Genomic DNA, 17,642 nt, shown 5'->3' with positions numbered 1-17,642 from the left:
TTTCTTTAATACCGTAATATATGTGTACAGTGTGCTCGAATGTACGGATACGAATGAAACTTTGTTCTCCACTTGTTGCGCTCAACGTCACTCCGTTTCTGGCCATATTGCGCGACCAAGTTACGAGACTTTGTCGCAAGTGTTTGTGCACGCGGTCTAAAATGAATAAAGCTAGTTTCTGTCGTCAACGAGGAATGAGACAGTTATTAATACATTCGACACCCTTATTGAAACAATTCTAATCTTCTTTCTGTATTTTTTATTTCAATTAATCGCATTCGTCGTAATTACACGACTATCAATCAACTGCTTTTCACTCAATTTCGCTCGAATGCAATTGCAGAAGTACCTTAATCGCGTGTTTTCATTAATTTTTAATACGTCAAACGGAAACGCGATCTGAATGGTAATATAACAGTCTGCGTTTGACGGGTATGGTTATCTTTCAATTTGTACAAACGGTCACGATTCAAGCGAGCCAGCCACGGTTTACCTCAATGGGAATAATTGGAATCGATCGAGTGAAATATTCGCGTATGGATAGACGGTGGACGGTATCGTTTTCAAAGAGATTTTCATGTAATTCCCGGTATAATATTGTTTCGCCGTGATTCATCAACGTCGCCGGATAAGATGCGCGATAGAAAAGCGGAGACTTTTGGACCAACGTCTGGTCGCAGATTTTTCTTCGGTGAACGGTGGACGGTCGAGAAACGAGGAGACGAACTGAAAAAAAAAGAGAAGAGTCCACAGAAGAAGTACCCTTGAACAAAAGTCCGAGAATCTCTTCTTCGGTGATCCCCGACGGCAAAAGTGATTTCCTGACCCGAGCTTCTCCGTTCCTTTCGTCCAGGCTCCCTTCGCTTCTGTATCCAAGTAAATACACTTTCTCGCATTAATATTCGAAGAGGAATACTTTTTTCGCGTCGATGCGAGTTCGGCACGTTGGTCAACAGAAGAATGTCTGGCGACTTTGCTCGTTATACCGTTGACCCCTCTTCCTCTTTCCGGTTGCATTAACGATTGTTCCGTTTAGCTCGCACCCATTGTATCGCGGCTTATTCACTACTGCCTATCGTTTATTGTGACGGAAAATCGTTAGGAAAACCTTGCGCTAATTCGGAAGTTGAACAGAAGATGGGGGGCGGATTCGAATAGCCTAGCTTCTGGACAATCAGGGTGTCGCGGTGTGAAAGGCGGGAACTTTCGAGTCCGAGCATAGTTTGACGCGTTTCCCTCCGCCTCTGCTGGCACGACGAAACGGCATAGAATCTTTAGAATAGAACACGACAGGGCATCCTACTCTCTTGCCCTGCAGAGTTTCGCCCGTTCATCGAAATACCTCTGTCGACGAACAGCAACTTCTGACGGTGTTTCGTCTCCCGGTATAGTATAGCCAGATAGCGAACCGTGCTGAGAACAGCTAAATGCCGTTCCTTGGAATGCTAGACAGTGAATCAATTGTAGCCACCGAGATAGGATACGGTTCAGGAATGTCGGATAAATTTATAGAGAACGTTGACTGAAGTATCGCGAAACGATTTCGTTGTTCGAGTTTAGGAACTTTTATTTAACTATATCCCGTGGAACCACGCCGAGATCGAAGCGTGCTGATAAAATTATTCGGTGGTAAACAAAAACAACGCATCCATCACCCAGGGCTACGGATACAGCGTCAGAACTGAACAACAAACGTATAAAATAAAATTCAAACGTATCGGTTCGCTAGGACAGTGGAGTGACGAATTAAACGAATCAGAGGATCCGTCTGGTTGGAAATTTCACAAACAGACCGCAAAGGCCTGAAGGGCGGACATTAAAGCGAACTCACAAAGTCAGATGGAAGTTTCCCCTGTCTCTTGAACCGTCGCGTCGTCGTGTAACTCAAGGGATAGTTTGATACGTTAATCCGTTAAGTTGGAGAATTTATCGAGTTGAAACTTGGTTTAATCTGGGCCCGATGTAGTCGCAAGAGCAAGTGGCTCGTGTATCCAGCACTGTAATGTACACCAAGGAAGACGGATACGGAGCCCGCAGGCTGGTAGAGGAGAATGCGAAAGGCAAGAGGATGATGGTAAGATGCGAAAGGTCTTGACAGAGACAAAGACCAGAGAGGAGAAGCGAGAGACGGTACCATTTGGGGACCTTAAAAGCGACAAGACACGAGCTACTCGACGAGTTATCCCCGACGTCTTGCCGCACTCGAGGCCCGTCAAGGTAAACCAACTCCATGAATTAATTAGTCGGCAAACGACGAAACGACCGTGCTGGCTACTTGGAGGCATGAAAGGGTTCAGCTCTTAACTTAGTCGCGTGTAGACGCAGGCGCGCCGTTTTCCGCGAGCTTCAGAGGAACGAAGAGGAGACGAGAGGAGTGCCAGCAGTCATCGCCGACGAAACTGTGCCTCGGTGTTTTCGAACTAAGTAAACGAGACAAGTAACTGACGACCGAAGCGCAACCATCTCGTCGACTTAGGTCTGTCTATGGCTCTTAACTGCGAAATTCCATGAAACGTGTTGCGTAAGGTCTAAATTTTAATTATCGCTACTTTACGATATGCAAGATCATTCAAGGAGGATTTGAATATATATTGAAGAGGGTTTTGAGAAAAAAAAAAAAAAGTACGACTTGAAACAGACAAAGAAGAAGAAGAAGGGAGGCAAGCAATAATGGCAAGCGGAGAAAGTCGAGGGCATAAACGTCGGCGAAACAGAAGCCAACGCAGCTCGAGGGACGAAGAGTAGTAACGTTTATTGGAAGTTGGAGTTACGTACTCCCACAGGATCAAATAGCGGTGAATAATACAGTTCGATATGTATTCTCGTTTCCCCGTTCCGCGTCGATAGCATCCGATCCCGCGACAAGGAGGAGAGAAAAAACGAATGCGAAAGAGAGGATACACATAAATATAAATCTGGAAAATAAAGGAGAACGGGGATGATACGATACGCAGAACAGTCGAAGATAAAAGAAGTTCAGAGTGTATTCGGAGGCGCAGGAAAGTTTTCCGAGAGCTTTGGTACGGCACCCAGGGGAACCGGAGCGCGCATACAATGTTCGACTCTCTTTTGCGAACCGGATCCTCATAATATTTCTGGAAATCCTTCAAAATACCGCAAAGGGAAATTTTCCCGAGCGTCGTTGCTACGTGAAAAGCAGCTGCTTTCGCGCTGTTGGATTTACGAAAAAGACATTTTCCGTGGGGATCGGCACGGTTATGGGTGAACATTTGTCAACAGGAAATCCCTCGTTCGCGGTTTACAATTACCGGAAACGAAATCGATCCGATCGGTTCTCGCGTCGCGGAAAAATAATTGCCGTTTTATCGCGCGACCTCATGGTACGCGAAAATTGACGAGGTGGCCTCGATATATAGTTCCATAGAGGCAATTCCTTTCTCCGGGAATCCGATCGAAAAGCCGCCGACCGCACCAAGATGATATCAGATCGACCAACACCGACGGAAAAATTGATTACTTCTTCTCGATAGCGAATCTGACCAGTCGATGATAGCTTTAATAACTTTCTCAATACTCGTCAATCGGCTGGCCAAGCCGCAACGATGATAATACTACCGCCAGACATCACTAACAATTTATCCAATGAACACATCCCGTTATTTTGTCCGCACTCGATCGGACTTCCTCCGAGTAACCCAACTAGCCGAATAATAATCGTGTCAATGGTGTTAATGCAAGTTTGCTGTGCGTGTGTGTATGGTGGCAGACAGAATAATTTCAGAAAGGACAAATGTAGGAAAATATTCATTATATCCTCTCAGAGGCAAGACAGTAAAATTTAATCGAGCATAAGAGGTAATATCGGGTTAACTTTTCAATTACCCAAGACAGGAGGAGGATGTGACGTCTAAATTATAAGCTGCCACCCTCGTTTCCCTTCAATCTTCCCTGACTCATCTCCGCAAGCCAGAAAGTCATTATAATTCACCCCCCTACAATTATCTTCTAAATCGACGCCGCGAGGACGGTACGCAGTCCGAGCGATGTTAACGCATAACGTAAAACCTCTATTATGGATGGAAGTAAATAACTTGCGGATCGATATCGTTTGTTTCGCGAGCCCTGAGCCTTTCATAAATTTTCAACGATGCGCAATTCGAGGGGTCGAGATATAACGCACCCTCGAGGTTCAGCTTCCATCATCGTCCGAGGAATTGATTGGTGCGGGGGATCTTTGAATTTCCCAGTCAAACCCCACCAAGTTTCGATAGCTAACGGTCAATTTCGCGAACTCGATCTCTCGTTTCGTACTTCATCTGAACGTCGCGTCGTTTGTATGCTGAGGGAACGTTTGTGCATCGTACGTAGCTGCTTGTCAGAGCAGCAATGTCTGATAATACAAAGCGCCATACTGCACGTGGCTTTCCGTCCTACAGTGCAATCAGTACGAACAATCAGTTTGCGGAATAGCCGCCGTTGGACACACAATCGACGTCTTCCGCTGATTCACTGGCTTAAAATACGATTATGATTCCCTTTTGTCCACTAAATCGTCCTGTTGCTCGCAACCATTTTTCGAACCGCCATTGTCCTTCCATAAAACATCGTGCACGATCAGGACGTGTACTGTGAAGGATGGCGAATAAAGGACCAGCTATTTTTTATCAAGAATATTTACGTCACGAATTCAATTTTAATCTAATACAATTTCCCCGTGTTAATCGCACCGTTCTCTTAAATAATCCACCCATGGTAGTTCAATCGTTATCGATCAAACATAAGTAGTGGGATCAGTATCGCAAAGCAGCCGGTTCGTTGAAAATTATAACCTACGCCCTGTATGAACTCAGTGGAGCCATCTCTAAAGCGCGAAACCAAACAGAGAATATTTCCCGGAAGCAAACACCTACCCTCCCGTCATTCTCTTCCCGTGCATTGGACGGTGGCCATACGCACCAACTGGTCTTTCCATCTTCCTGCCCGCCTTCCGTTTCGACCCCCTACGTGTCCCTGATTTGATTACCATTCACACACCTCTATGTTCCTCCCTCGATCCTGTCGCTTATCGCTCTCTCCAATCCACTCGGTGACCACTGTACACACACAGACGTGCACGGTGCACACACATTTCTCTATCCTTCCGCTAAACCCTGCCGTTGTCTCTGTCTTCGAGCCCATCTGCGGTCGCTGTACACGCAGCTCTGTATTCCTCCACCACCCACCATCCCACCATCCGTCTCCCTTCAACCACTGTCAACCCCTTCCGTTCGTTATTCAACTGGAAAACTCGCCATCAATTCAATTTTCATTTGTCTTTTTTTAATAACGTCCAAAGGGATAGCAGAAAGATACGAGTCGTAGGACATAATCGTAGGATGTCCATAGGAATTTTTCAGGATATTCTTTCCCTAGATAACCATTTTCCCTATGAAAAGCCCGCTATGCTCGGTTTGAAGCCCCCAGCGAATGTACCGATAATCGGATCGCGAGCAAAGTGAAACATCCAAAGGCCGGGGTCGATTCTGACCCGCATACGGTATTACCGTCCGCCAAATGACCACTGGTTACGCCGCTACACCGATCCCCTTTGCAGCTTTGTCTCGCAGCATCAGATATTACCAGGATAATGCGCCCACCGGACCAGTCTCTTCCATATCTATCCCAACGGTGCGTACGCTCCACGATGCTCTACACCCACATACACACACGCGCGTAACCACTATGCGAATGGACACGAACGGCAAGCTGTAGGCAGATTGAATAGCGAGGTCAAAGCGTTGATACGCTCAAAGCTTCGTTTCGACCGGAAGGTCGTCATCGGGTATCGGTAGGGCGTCATCGAACCGTTCCGTTGACAGGTTTAGAATTCGGTTTTGGCTAATCGCATGAGTGTATTTATGTCTACCGATCGTTGTTCAACGGTCAATACGCTTTTCATAGATCGGCACATCAATTGATTAGTATTTCTGGATCGTACTCTATGGATATTGAATTTACAAACTGACAAACGAGTTTGGAATCGTTGGTCAAAAGGAAGATTATCGTAGGATTTATATAAAATAAAGGGACATTTCTACGGTACGTATACGTCAATCGGTACAGATAAAGGACAGAGAGATGGCAAAAGTGCATAGCTTGGAATTGGTCCCTTTTAGAAAAGTACTTTTTACTAGTGGGTTAACCGCTCTGTTATGCAACCTGATAGACGAAGCGAACAGACCGATGATTGGCTTTATCTCGTAGTGGGTCTTTTTTGTGTTGATTTGGGTGAAACCGGGTCGGTGAAGAGTATTTGGAAATTTTCTAAAACGCGTTTGACGTGCATGTTCTAGATTTTTGCGGTGAACATTTTGGGTTGGTCTATGCGCGATTGAAATTCCCTCAAATCCAAAAACTATAACTAAACGGTCTGCTTTAGTGCTCTACCTTCAAACGAATTTTCCACGAAGGTTATCATCGTTAATTAGCCAGGTTTAACGAGAATCGCGGTTTAATTACGCGGCGCGAACAGGCAACGCGCGTCTTATCGCTCACAGTGGAATTAATGCGCGAAATCTGCAATTGCATCAAGCGACGAATCCTCTGTTACTTCCTCGTTGTACTCCTCCCTATACACCCCCGAACCGTGACATTTACCGTTCGAATTTTCCGTTTCATTAACCGAGGTTATCCGCGCGGCCATTAACGGGTCCGCGCCTCGTATTTACGCGTCGGTAATTAAGAGCTAATTAAAAATGCCAGGGGTATCCGGATCGGTAAACAATCGGGGACGAAAGCAGCAGCGACCACCCTCGACAAGATAAATCGAACGCCTATCTGCCGATCGTATAATGTGGCCCGGATTTAAACGGTGGTTGCTAATTGCGTACGGTATTCTGGAACCATTTAAATTGGTTCACCGCGACAGATCTAATCGCTTCGGTCATCCGTTTCGCCTGGTCGAACCTTCTCCACCCCCGTGATTCTTTTCCCCTGTCCGATTCGATCCGCTACAGAATCTGGCTCTCTGTTTTCGTTAGAAATACGAAGAGAAAAATTGACTGGTAAAATACCATCGACTGTTATTTGCAAAATGTTTTTCACTCTTCAAGTTACTACCCCCAAGAGAATCGCTGCGATTATTTTCGTTCCAATGATATGGACCGTTACGGAAATGTTCGTGTAACCACGTTGCAATATTTTACTCGTTCGATTAACATTCAGAAACAATAGTAATTCATATTTAACAATTACTCTGGTAATATCTCAGTAACAGTGTAATACTCAATTCAAATCAGCATTAGGAGCCCATTTAGGCTGAGAAGCTGGTCACGAGTGTTCTGCTCATTTGTCACTGATCCGTAAAGGGATAAATCAGGCTATTGTTCTAATCTCATTCATCAATGGCCCCGAACCGTTAGCCCATTGGTGAGGTTAGTTGAAATCCATTCCCCTTACCTTGGATATGGTTCACCGTGTAATAGTCGAACGCACATCCTCTGATCCGGATCGAAGCCTATTGCCTGTGCTCGCTTTCCAGAATTAATGCCCGGTTCCCAGGTGCTGGTGAAATCAAGAACAATGGGTAAATATTTTATAAGCCCCCTGCTGTTCGTTTTTCCTTCCTTTTCTTGTCGAAAACCGAAACACGAACGCTTTCACGTTCTCTAATAATTCAATACCGAACGATCGATCGTTCGACCAAAAATTGAATGTCGTTTCATGAAATTCCTGTTCGACGAACGATTTTTTTATCTTTTTTTTATTCACGCGACAATCGGTGGCGAAGAGTCGAGTCAAACGGTGGGCAGTTTCTCCCTTGTTTTTCGTCGTTCGTTGTCACGTTTTGACAGCGAGAATTTTCAACGAAAAATTCCGACAACGGTAGAGTTTTCACGGAAACGCGCGAGCCGAATTCTTTCGTTCGACAGCAGAACTTTTTCACTCCTGGCAACGAACGAAAAAAAAAAAAAAAAGAGGGAAACAAACCCGGGGAAGGAGTCGCCACGATCGTGGCGCGGTTTAACGAGTTTGCAACCCCCTATCAGGACGGCTGGACCAAAGCTGCAAGAAACTACCCGTGCTTGTCGAAAACTCTCGTCTTATGAGAAAACTTATGAGTAGATGAGGGAAAGAGGAGGAGGGTAGATCGAAGAAACGGAACGGAGAGGGAAAGGGACTAATTTGTGACGCGGTCCTCGAGCAGCAGCCATTACTCGGAAGCTTCGCGGTGAAACTTACGGAACCTTAGATGGTGCTCGAGCTCTGCCTTAATAAGCGCCTTAACATCCCGTCTATAAATTTTAAGCGATGTAAAATTAGCGCGAACCCAATGGCGTTCTCTTTCTCGGCCACCCTCCTCCCCCCAACCCCTTGCGTTGTCCTCGGTCTTCCCTCTTTCCGTCGAATTCGTTGGAATAATAGGTTTCAACGTTCTCTGACCCGTCTCCTTATTCATCGTCCGGGTCAAACCGATCCACGGTGGCGCATCCCTCTTTACCACCCACCCCTCGCACCCTCCTCTGGCCAGGCCACCTTGCTCGCCAAAGTCGTTATTAACGGGTATTCCGTCGGGAGTCGGAAGGTAATTTGAGTCCGAACACGCGAATGAAATTGGGTCTTAGCTCGCGAAAGGGTGGCGCTACGTGTGTGAGTTGCATAGGTGTAAACGATGTTGGGAACGTGAGAGGAATTGGAAAGAATTCGAAGCGTGAACATTGCAAACGGCTCGGGAGAAAGGTAATTAATAACGGTCGTAGGGGATCGGTGACTTTTTCGTTCTGTTCTTGTAATCCGACTTACCGTGACTCGCACGTTTCGCTCGTGGGGTTTTAAAGTTCGAATAGACGGTGATGTTGGCTTTTCTTTCGTAACTTGGAACGTGGCTGTTGAAATTGTTTTGCTCCGGGGGTAGTTTAATTATTTCTCAGGTGATACGATGTCGAGAGAACGGAGTGTAATTCTTTAAAGCAAATGATAAATGACCTTCGCGAATCACGATCTCCGATGAATTAAAGAACGAAAGCTTTACCGTCGCTTAGAAATGTAACGAAACCGATCGCAATAAGCGACGAAGACGGAGCGGCCATGCGGGAAGCATAATTTTCAGACCGACAGACCAGCCAATTTGGCTTCGACCGGCCGAGCGAAATTGAATCCGACCCAACAAACGATCATGAATGCATCGAACCCATCGTCGAGCGTCTCTCGAGCGTACTTGCAGTATTCCTCGTTCCTCCTATCGTACGTACTTCCAGTATGCGGTGTAATCGTGCGACCGATTTCCTACGCAAAACTTCCCGAGTGTCGTGGAGAAACGACGCGAAAAATCGACGTCGAAGAAGAGTCGCACGTTGTTCGCGATAGAACACAATGGTTCGAAGGGAAAAGAAAAGAGGAAGGAAGGGACGAGGGTGGGTTGAAACGCGCACGATTTACTTTGCAAACGACGAAGGAACTCGGTAAACTCCGAGGCGCCCCCGATACGACGCTCCCGTCTGAAAACTTGCCCAATAAGCGGCGAAAACAAGAAAGAGGCAAGCCCAAGGGGCCGCATAAACGTAAGCAGGTACGTTAACGGCTTCCAAACAGACGAATATATTTCTCGGTTCGACGATGCTTCGTCCTCTCGTCTCCTACTCCTTCACTTTCTTCCGCTTCAATTGAGATAACACCGAACGTTGTCTTTTCCCTCTTCACGCTTTGTTATCTTCAACTCGAACCGCGAATGACCATCCACCGCAATTTAACGAAAAATACGCTGCATCGCGGATAAATTTCAAAGTATCAGGAAATATCGAAGGGAAGCATTAAACTTGAGCTCCGATTGGAGCGTAAAACTGGCTGGTCCTGTGCATACATGCATACATGGAGATCGGCGATCTCGTAGCTAATAAAAAAAGCCGTGCTCGAGGCAGTTATTGGGCCGTTTTGAATACCGGTAAATTGGGATTGCCGTGGAAGGCGAGCCGCGCGGAAAAAGAAAATCCATGCTCGATAACGAACGATGGCCCTCGAAGAATATGGCCGTCGATACGTCCTCGTGTGGCCTCTGCGTTTTTCAAGCGGATTTCACCCTCTCGTGGGACCAGCTGCTCCATCCGTAGATTCTTGGCAAGCTTCCCGGGTTCGAGAGGCCGAGGGGGAAAGTCGTCGCCGATTGGAAGGATGAGAGCAAATGTAGCAGAGGTACAAATTTCGAGCTGCCCGTGAATTCGATCTTTCCGCGACAAATGAAAAACTTGAGCCAGGATCGATCATCGTGGTGGAAGAAATTAATCAAGCCATTCGTTACACACCTGTCATTTACAGGTTTCGCGAGGAACATGCCGATACGAGGCTGTCGCGGATCCGCTCGAGGGCACTTTAGACCGATCGAGAAGCGTTCAAAAGCCGTAAACACCGGGGAACGAGCAAAGAGGATGACAGAAAGATGGAGGAAAAAGCGATGTCGGTTCGATCGTCGGTTGTATCAATCGAGTGGCACGTCGACGAGCGTTGATCGATTCGCGTCTCGCTTTATCGCGTCGTTAACGGCATTTTCCTCCTAGACTCGCGTGAAACTCGGTCACGCGCGTTAATCAAAAATTTATAGAACGACCCGTTCTTCCGTCCCTCTCGCACGGCCGATCGATCGAACGACCAAAGCTCCGCTCGAGTGAGCCTCCCGTTCCGGAAGCAACCTTCAGCGTGCGAGCGTGAAAATTCGAAAAAACCGAGAGAAGTCGACGAAGCGTGCTGGAAGAATGGATCCCTTCGCTGCTGGATACGCGAAGCGTGTAACGCGCGAACACTGCCGCGATAAACGTCGCGTCGTGTCGTTATGTTTGCGCATACTGCGAATTTCTACGGGTTCTTCAATTGCTTTTGTTATTTTAAATAATATCCTTGAAAAGATAGCAGACGAGCGTGGATAATTTTGTTAAGTATCGGTATCGAACCGAGAGTCCCGATAGAACGCTCTCGCTTCTTCGGCGAAGCTTGCAGCTTTAGTACCACTTGCAGCTGCAGCCGCAGCTGTCGACTCGGTGCATCGATCGGTTTCGACGAGCGTGAATCGCGTTTCCAGCGGCCACCGCAACCAACACAATTGCTCTACCTTGTCCTCTTCCTTTCATTTCTCTCCTCTATTCCCGTCTTCTTCTCTCAATTATTTTTTACAGTCGCCTATTACGGATATCTTTTTTTTTTTCTCTTTTCCCTGCCTGGAGATAGCCAGAGCCAGCTGCTTCTTCCTCGTTTACCCAGACTCCTTTCCTTCCGCTCCACGCGCTCGATTCTCGTGGTCGTTCTTTCTGCAGCCCGTAGAGGGTGGATTCCGAGTTCTCCGACCCCGCATGCTTGGCTCACTCGAAACTTTCTGCGGCTACGCGCCACACCGCGAGAGACCACGGCAAGATCTCACGGAGAATCGTGCGGATTCGAATTAGTGCCGGCGTTCCGCCGCGAGATCTCTGTGAATCAGAAACGGGTTGGAACGAGGCGAAACGCTTCTCGGAACTCGCAAGATTGCGCGAGAGATTTCCTCGTGGAAAGTTTCACCAAGATTTCATACTTTACTCTGCTCCTCGAACTTTAACGTCGGTATTAGTTTCATTAAGATCGATCGGGATTCCCTGTTATAGGTCCTCGAGCTATCAATTAGCGAACGGAACGACGTCGGATCCATACTGTTGATTTTTCCAAACAAAGGTAATTAATTAAATTCCCCGGTAGATAGGGTGATAATTTTATAGGTACTTGTGAAACGTGGTAAGATGTCGGGATACGAACCCCAACGATTTCGATTGCAACATCTTGAACCATCGAGGGTTCTTCTCTAAAAGGGTAGGGGAGGATCGTTAAAACACCCCGGGGTCGTAAATCGTAGCTCGTTACGTTTCGGAAACGGCGTAACGCCGTTGGAAAGATCCAATTATCGGACCTCGTCGAACGGAGCCGGTCCTCTCTCGAACCGTCAATCTTGCAGGATAATACGAGCGGCGTAACGAGCGGAAAGGACGAAAAGGACCGGCCGTACAGTTGAAACTGGTCGGTGAATCTTTCGGACTCGACGGTCGTTTTCGTGCTCGTATGTTGTCGGCCGGAACGTACGTCGATACGACCGCAACGACGTCGAGAAGAACGTCGACGACAATAGCATCCCGCTCGATGAAGCAATGCTGACAGCTGATGTCGAAGCTGACGCCGACAGCGTCGGCAACGACAATGGCGATGACGGTCATCAACGCGGCGCCATCCTCCTCTCAATGGCCAGCCGATCGAGACACGCTGAAATTGATTTCGCTGCACAACGCTGTGCCGATCGGATTACATTAGGACAGTCGATTTTCTTGTAGACACCGGCTTTGATTGCGTTAACACTTTGTTAATCCTTTGAAAGGATGAAAAGCAAAGTAAAATATTTAAGTATACTCGAATCCTTTTCCATGCCGCGAATCTATTCTTACAGCCGTGCTATTCAGGTCTGCCTTGCTCCATTGTACCTTTCCGAAAGGTTGAAGGTTACATGGAGTCTCCTTAATGGAAATCGATGTCGGTTTCCCGGTAGAAATTATGGGTAATGTCACCGTAAATGGAACTACGTGCGAGCACTCGAAGCGATCTTGACCCAGAATCGCTGGCACAAATGTGTCACCCCGAAGGACACCTTCGTTTAAAAATAAAACCGGATACAACGTCGGCGTTACGCTTTTCGATCTAACACAGATTTCGAGCTGACTTAGCAATTTAAAAAATTAATGGCATCCTTTGGCTTGAACGGACGAACCGTGTAAAAACGTATTCGATTTTCACCCTCAAGGGAATTCGATGGAATCGACATTTTCGTAGCCGGCTCCATTTTACGCGGTTTCATTGCGGAAAAGTATTCGACGCTCGATCCGTTCAACGAATATCGAACGTCGAGTAATTTCAGTAGCACCGGAGCTTATTACCGTGCACCTGTTACTCTGGGACTACCATTATCGGACACTCCGTGCAATATTCGCCAGCGATAATTACAGATACATCAAATATTCGTGGGGTGAACAATGCGTCGCGAACGTACGAGTTATCGGCTGCCATTCGGCGTACGAGATCCCCAGTAGTATCGCGCGTCGCTAGTCAGACTCGTTACCGCGATAAACTCGGCTCTCTTTATTGGGATTTTTACTCGTACCGTAATTCCTGTCATTAACGACTAACAACTCTCTGAAATCCATGAGCCCGCTTCGTTAATCGCCGCGCCGGCCATGTAACGCGCGGTGATCGCTGATCGATACTACTGGCGCAGTAGAAGTACCTGTAATATGTCAGACTTAAGCGTACGCGCCCAATTATCTCTCTAATTATTGAGAATATCGAAAAATGTTTTATATGAAAGATGTTTCATTTTATGAGGGGAATTTAACAAAATATTAAATTTTTTTTTTATCGATTGGGAAAGATAACGTAGGCAAAAGTTTCCAAGTACCCATTTTGTTTTAAATTCCTGACGTCAATAGAAATACTCCACGTGTCAGTTGCTCGAATTTTCTCTTACTATATAGCATAACGGTTCGACCGATAAACGAACCACGAGGAAGGTTACTGGAGTCGATATCGTGTCGAGCAAACATCGAGCGACGAAATATCAGCGTGGCTTCGAAACTGAAAATACCATGGCAAGCGTGGAGTTGCGTGCTGGGGCTAAATAACGGGGGCGACGATACGTGTGACGCGCTTATAGGAAACGCTGGTCGAGCGTATCATCGTGGATGAAAATATTCCGGTACCGTGCCTGTTGTCGACAAAACAACGATCTTCCTCGTAACGCTAGGTCAAAGTTTCAAACGCTCTCTTATAGTCTAAGGAAACATTTAACGATAACCGATCGTTCTTTGGAAACGATGTTAACGTTTGTTCTCGTAAATAAATTCAACGTAACTGTATTCCATGTGGAACTTGGCAGACCATTAAGGCGATGGCTGTTGTTTCCAATTCGCCAAGAGTCGTAGATCGTAGGGAAAGCGAAAAAGACAGCCACGTGTTTGTCTCGTACGTCGTAACGTGACGGCTTGGTTCTCTTGCAATTTATTACTATCGAGGGTGATTCTTTCGGCCCGACAGCCGCTAATGCGATTACCTTTACTTTTGAAACGCAAAGTTCGATCCGTCGAAAGGAAGCAAACATCTAGCTAAGAGTATTGTTGTCGCGATAGGCGATCGATAATAATAACTTTTCTATTTTGAAAAAGCGCCCTTCAAAAGGAACGCAGGATTGAGAAATTTGTTATTTAAGCGGTTGATTTACAGTAAAGGATCTAGAAGGGTATTAAGGTTAAAGAGAACGATGGTAAGAGCAACAAATTACTTTATACCCTCCGTTATTTTATTCATCCAACACCTAAACAGACGGATATTTCGTTTCTCTCTCGACGAAATATCACTCGCCCTTTTGCTTTCGTTTTTTCCTCCATTTTCGTATCGTTTTTCAGGATGCTTCAGCTTTTGTTGCGCCAACGCATCTCTCAGCCATGGAATAAAATTCTCGACGAGCGACGCGGTGCGCCGCCAGGAATATTCGAAGCTCGCTTTGTCATCGAGGCTCGAGATCGCACAAAGCCGCGAATGCTTGTTGCGAAATGTCGTTACATGGCTCGTTACGCGGCGCGAACGGCGCGGCAAATAATAGAGCGAAGGGCTCGAACAATGCGTTTCGACAATGTATTTATTTTAACGATCGATCCGTCCACCGTTTATCCGCAACCCGACGCGCGCGGCCGTCCATCCCGCGAACGTAAAGCCACTCGAAATAAGCGCGATTCGAAACCCCCCTACGAATCGAAACAGCTTTCGCGAATACGAGTACACCGGGAACAATACGCGATTCTATCTGCGACAGAAATTGCCGGACTCGCGTTCGTTCGAGTGCTAGACAAGTCTTTTGTTGCGTCGGCAGCAGCAACTTGTACGAGTCTTTTTTCAAACTAGAATTTCAAGGAAAAACGACCGACAGATATTAACCTTTCTTGAATTTAGGGAAACCGTGGACGATCGTAATAGATAGCGAAAGTGAGAAAGGAAAAACAGTCCATTATATATCGCGCGAATATTCATCTTGAAAATTAACGAACGCAGAGTGGCGTCTCGTTAACGAACAGGAAAACTCCTCTGAAGCAAGCTGGAATGCTTGGTCGAAAAGGAAGTATCCTTATTCCTATCTGTCTTCTTCTACTCTGTCGCTTCCGGACCGCAAGGTAGCTCTTTTTTTTTCGTTTCAGTCGCTCGAACGCTCACAAAGCGTGTCATTAGTATAACTTTTTTACGGCGGCCGGAACAAGTTAAAACGATGCGAATCGGATTTTTCTATCCGGTTAAAATAATGAAATTCCACGCGAACGAGGCACGTACTTTGCGATCGCGATCCTCGACGTACTTTCAGAGTAATTACAATTGTTAGCGAAACTGTACCTCCGTGATTTCTGTCTCTTTAAGGGTCGTTAACGCTTTTTCAAAATATTTCGCGATGGAAATCAAATTTCTACGTTTTTATTGCAATATTTTTGCAAAAGTTACTGCAGCTCGTTCCTGGTGAACGATCAAAGGAACCTTACCGAAACATTCCATACACGGAAACATTAACCGTGGACGATTGACGGTTATGAAACCATGAATTATCGATCGACCACAGGACACGCACCCCTGATTCTCTACCCCCGTGTTCCCGACCTTCTCTCTCTCACCCCTTACTCTCTAAAGTCGAGCAGACATGCTCGATTGGCGAATCGGTCGATCGTTCACGAATCATCCGACTATCTTCGTCTTTGACGAGGAGTAAGAAAAATAATGGAACGCCTCGATCGTAGAAGAATAACAGTGAACGATATCGTCCGCTTCCGTTTTTTCGGGGCAAAATATTAGCGATAAAAGCGCGAAATAGCCAGTCTCGGTAAATCATCCTAGGTTTTCGTCTCTTTTCAACCCTCGCTCGCACCCTTGTGACAAGTGATATTTTCATCGTCCGTTGAGCGACAACGTTCGAGAAAAGATTAATCACCGGCGCGTTAAAATGAATTTTTTCTCCTAAAATATGTGCCATCGTGGCACGCGGGTCCGCGTGTAACCGTTATAAAGTTCGTTTATTGGCACTACCTGTACCGTGCCCATGTTCGCTCGTTACGCCGCTCGACTTTTCCACGATAAGTCATCGGGTTGACAAGTAATATTTTTATCGTTTCTGAGAGTGACATTGTTCGAAGGATGATTAATCGTTCGTCGTCCAGGGATACGAGAGAGAAAGAGAGATTGTTATCCATGGGGAAAAAAGAAACACTTGAACGAGTTTTAATCGCGGCTCGACAACGTTTCGTCGACGTGTTTCATGATTTTGGAGAACGACAGAGGCTCGAGATTACCGGGTGTTGAAAAACGAATTTTTAAACGCGAGATTTGCAACACGGATAAGATCAAAAGTTTTCCATTTTCCTGTTCACCCTTTCCGTTGTACACCTTCTCAGCATCGATCGCCTGAAATACTACGAATACTTTACTTACTGTACTAAGTCTGCTGTAAGCTCTGCAAATTCACTAATGATTTTGAATTTTTCTGTTTCAGGGGAATCTTACAGCAGGGCAGGAAAAATTACGAGGAGGCGATTCTGAGTTATCAGCGAGCAATCCATTTCCGACCGTCGTTAGCCCGTAAGTATTTTCATTATTCTACGAGTTACGACTGGACGGAGCCACTCGTCGGAACTCGAAAATTCCGCGATTTTTTTCCCAATGATTTCTCCGCGATTTTCTGTTCCATGGAAATCGACGTTAGTTCGCCGGGACTCGAATTAACGAAACGTAGTTTAAACGCAGTTGGCGTGCACCATTAATGAACCGCGGTCGCAAGTTATTGCAGTTCATTAGGGCACTGAACTGATGAAAAATAGAACGACCCTTTTGAAAGAACCTCGTCGACCATTGGGTCTATAGAATACTTTATAACTTCTAACTGCCTCACCATTTTTACGTAAATAATTATTTTTTCAAATTTTAATCAGTTAAAATGTTATATTTTATTATTGAAGTACATAACTGATATATTCATGGTAACCACACAAACCGAGCTGATTGAATTTCGAAGTTCCTCCAAGTCGGCTGCTTCAACAAACTGACGCGTTTCCGATAGAGCAAAGGCTTGATTAAATGATCCAAGACCTCCCTCTCTCCTACACTATTTACGAAGCTCACGTTGTTCCTAGAAACTAAGTTGAAACGCCTTCGAAACAGCCTTGACTAAACACTTAAAATCAATCTCGTTGAAAGTCTTCCCTTTACTCTATCTTTAACTTATTTCGCGTCGAGAAAACAACGAGGCTTCGGTCAGTGATAATCTGATTAGCAGTGTAAAAATATATCTCTAAGCGAAGGCGAATCCTCGCTCACTTTTAATGTACCCGATATACGAGAATCTCCGTATTCCCCTGGAAATGTCAACGCGGTAAATCGAACTTAAACCGATCATCGATTCTTGACGATGTCATAAACCTTAGCCCAGGACACCTGTCAACGACCCAATAATAGAGCGAACGGCGTCGAACGCAAAAATAAATAACCGTCCAGGTGGAAAGCGGAAAATAAGATCAATATCGCGGCACGCCGGACTATTTGCTCGGTAATGAACCGTTCCCAGGACGGTCGAAGTAAATCGTCGTACGTGGATCGTACGGTCCACGTGACAAACGACGCTC

The 17,642-nt window shown here is 46.0% G+C and overlaps 1 protein-coding gene across 3 annotated transcripts in view; it reads left to right on the top strand.

Annotated features, from left to right (window-relative positions):
* Positions 1 to 17,642, top strand: part of Tmtc2 (Transmembrane O-mannosyltransferase targeting cadherins 2) — a 244,380-nt gene that overhangs the window by 132,086 nt on the left and 94,652 nt on the right. For all 3 annotated transcript variants that reach the window (XM_034318557.2, XM_076688867.1, XM_076688868.1), the window contains exon 8: positions 16,517 to 16,602. In XM_034318557.2, the coding sequence (XP_034174448.1) occupies positions 16,517 to 16,602 (86 nt within the window). The remainder of the gene's footprint in view (positions 1 to 16,516; positions 16,603 to 17,642) is intronic.

This window comes from Osmia lignaria, chromosome 6 (assembly GCF_051020975.1).
Source record: "Osmia lignaria lignaria isolate PbOS001 chromosome 6, iyOsmLign1, whole genome shotgun sequence".
NCBI classification, from domain to species: Eukaryota; Metazoa; Arthropoda; class Insecta; order Hymenoptera; family Megachilidae; genus Osmia; species Osmia lignaria.
The sequence above is the reverse complement of the archived record's forward strand: the minus strand, read 5'-3'. Positions and strand labels throughout refer to the sequence as shown.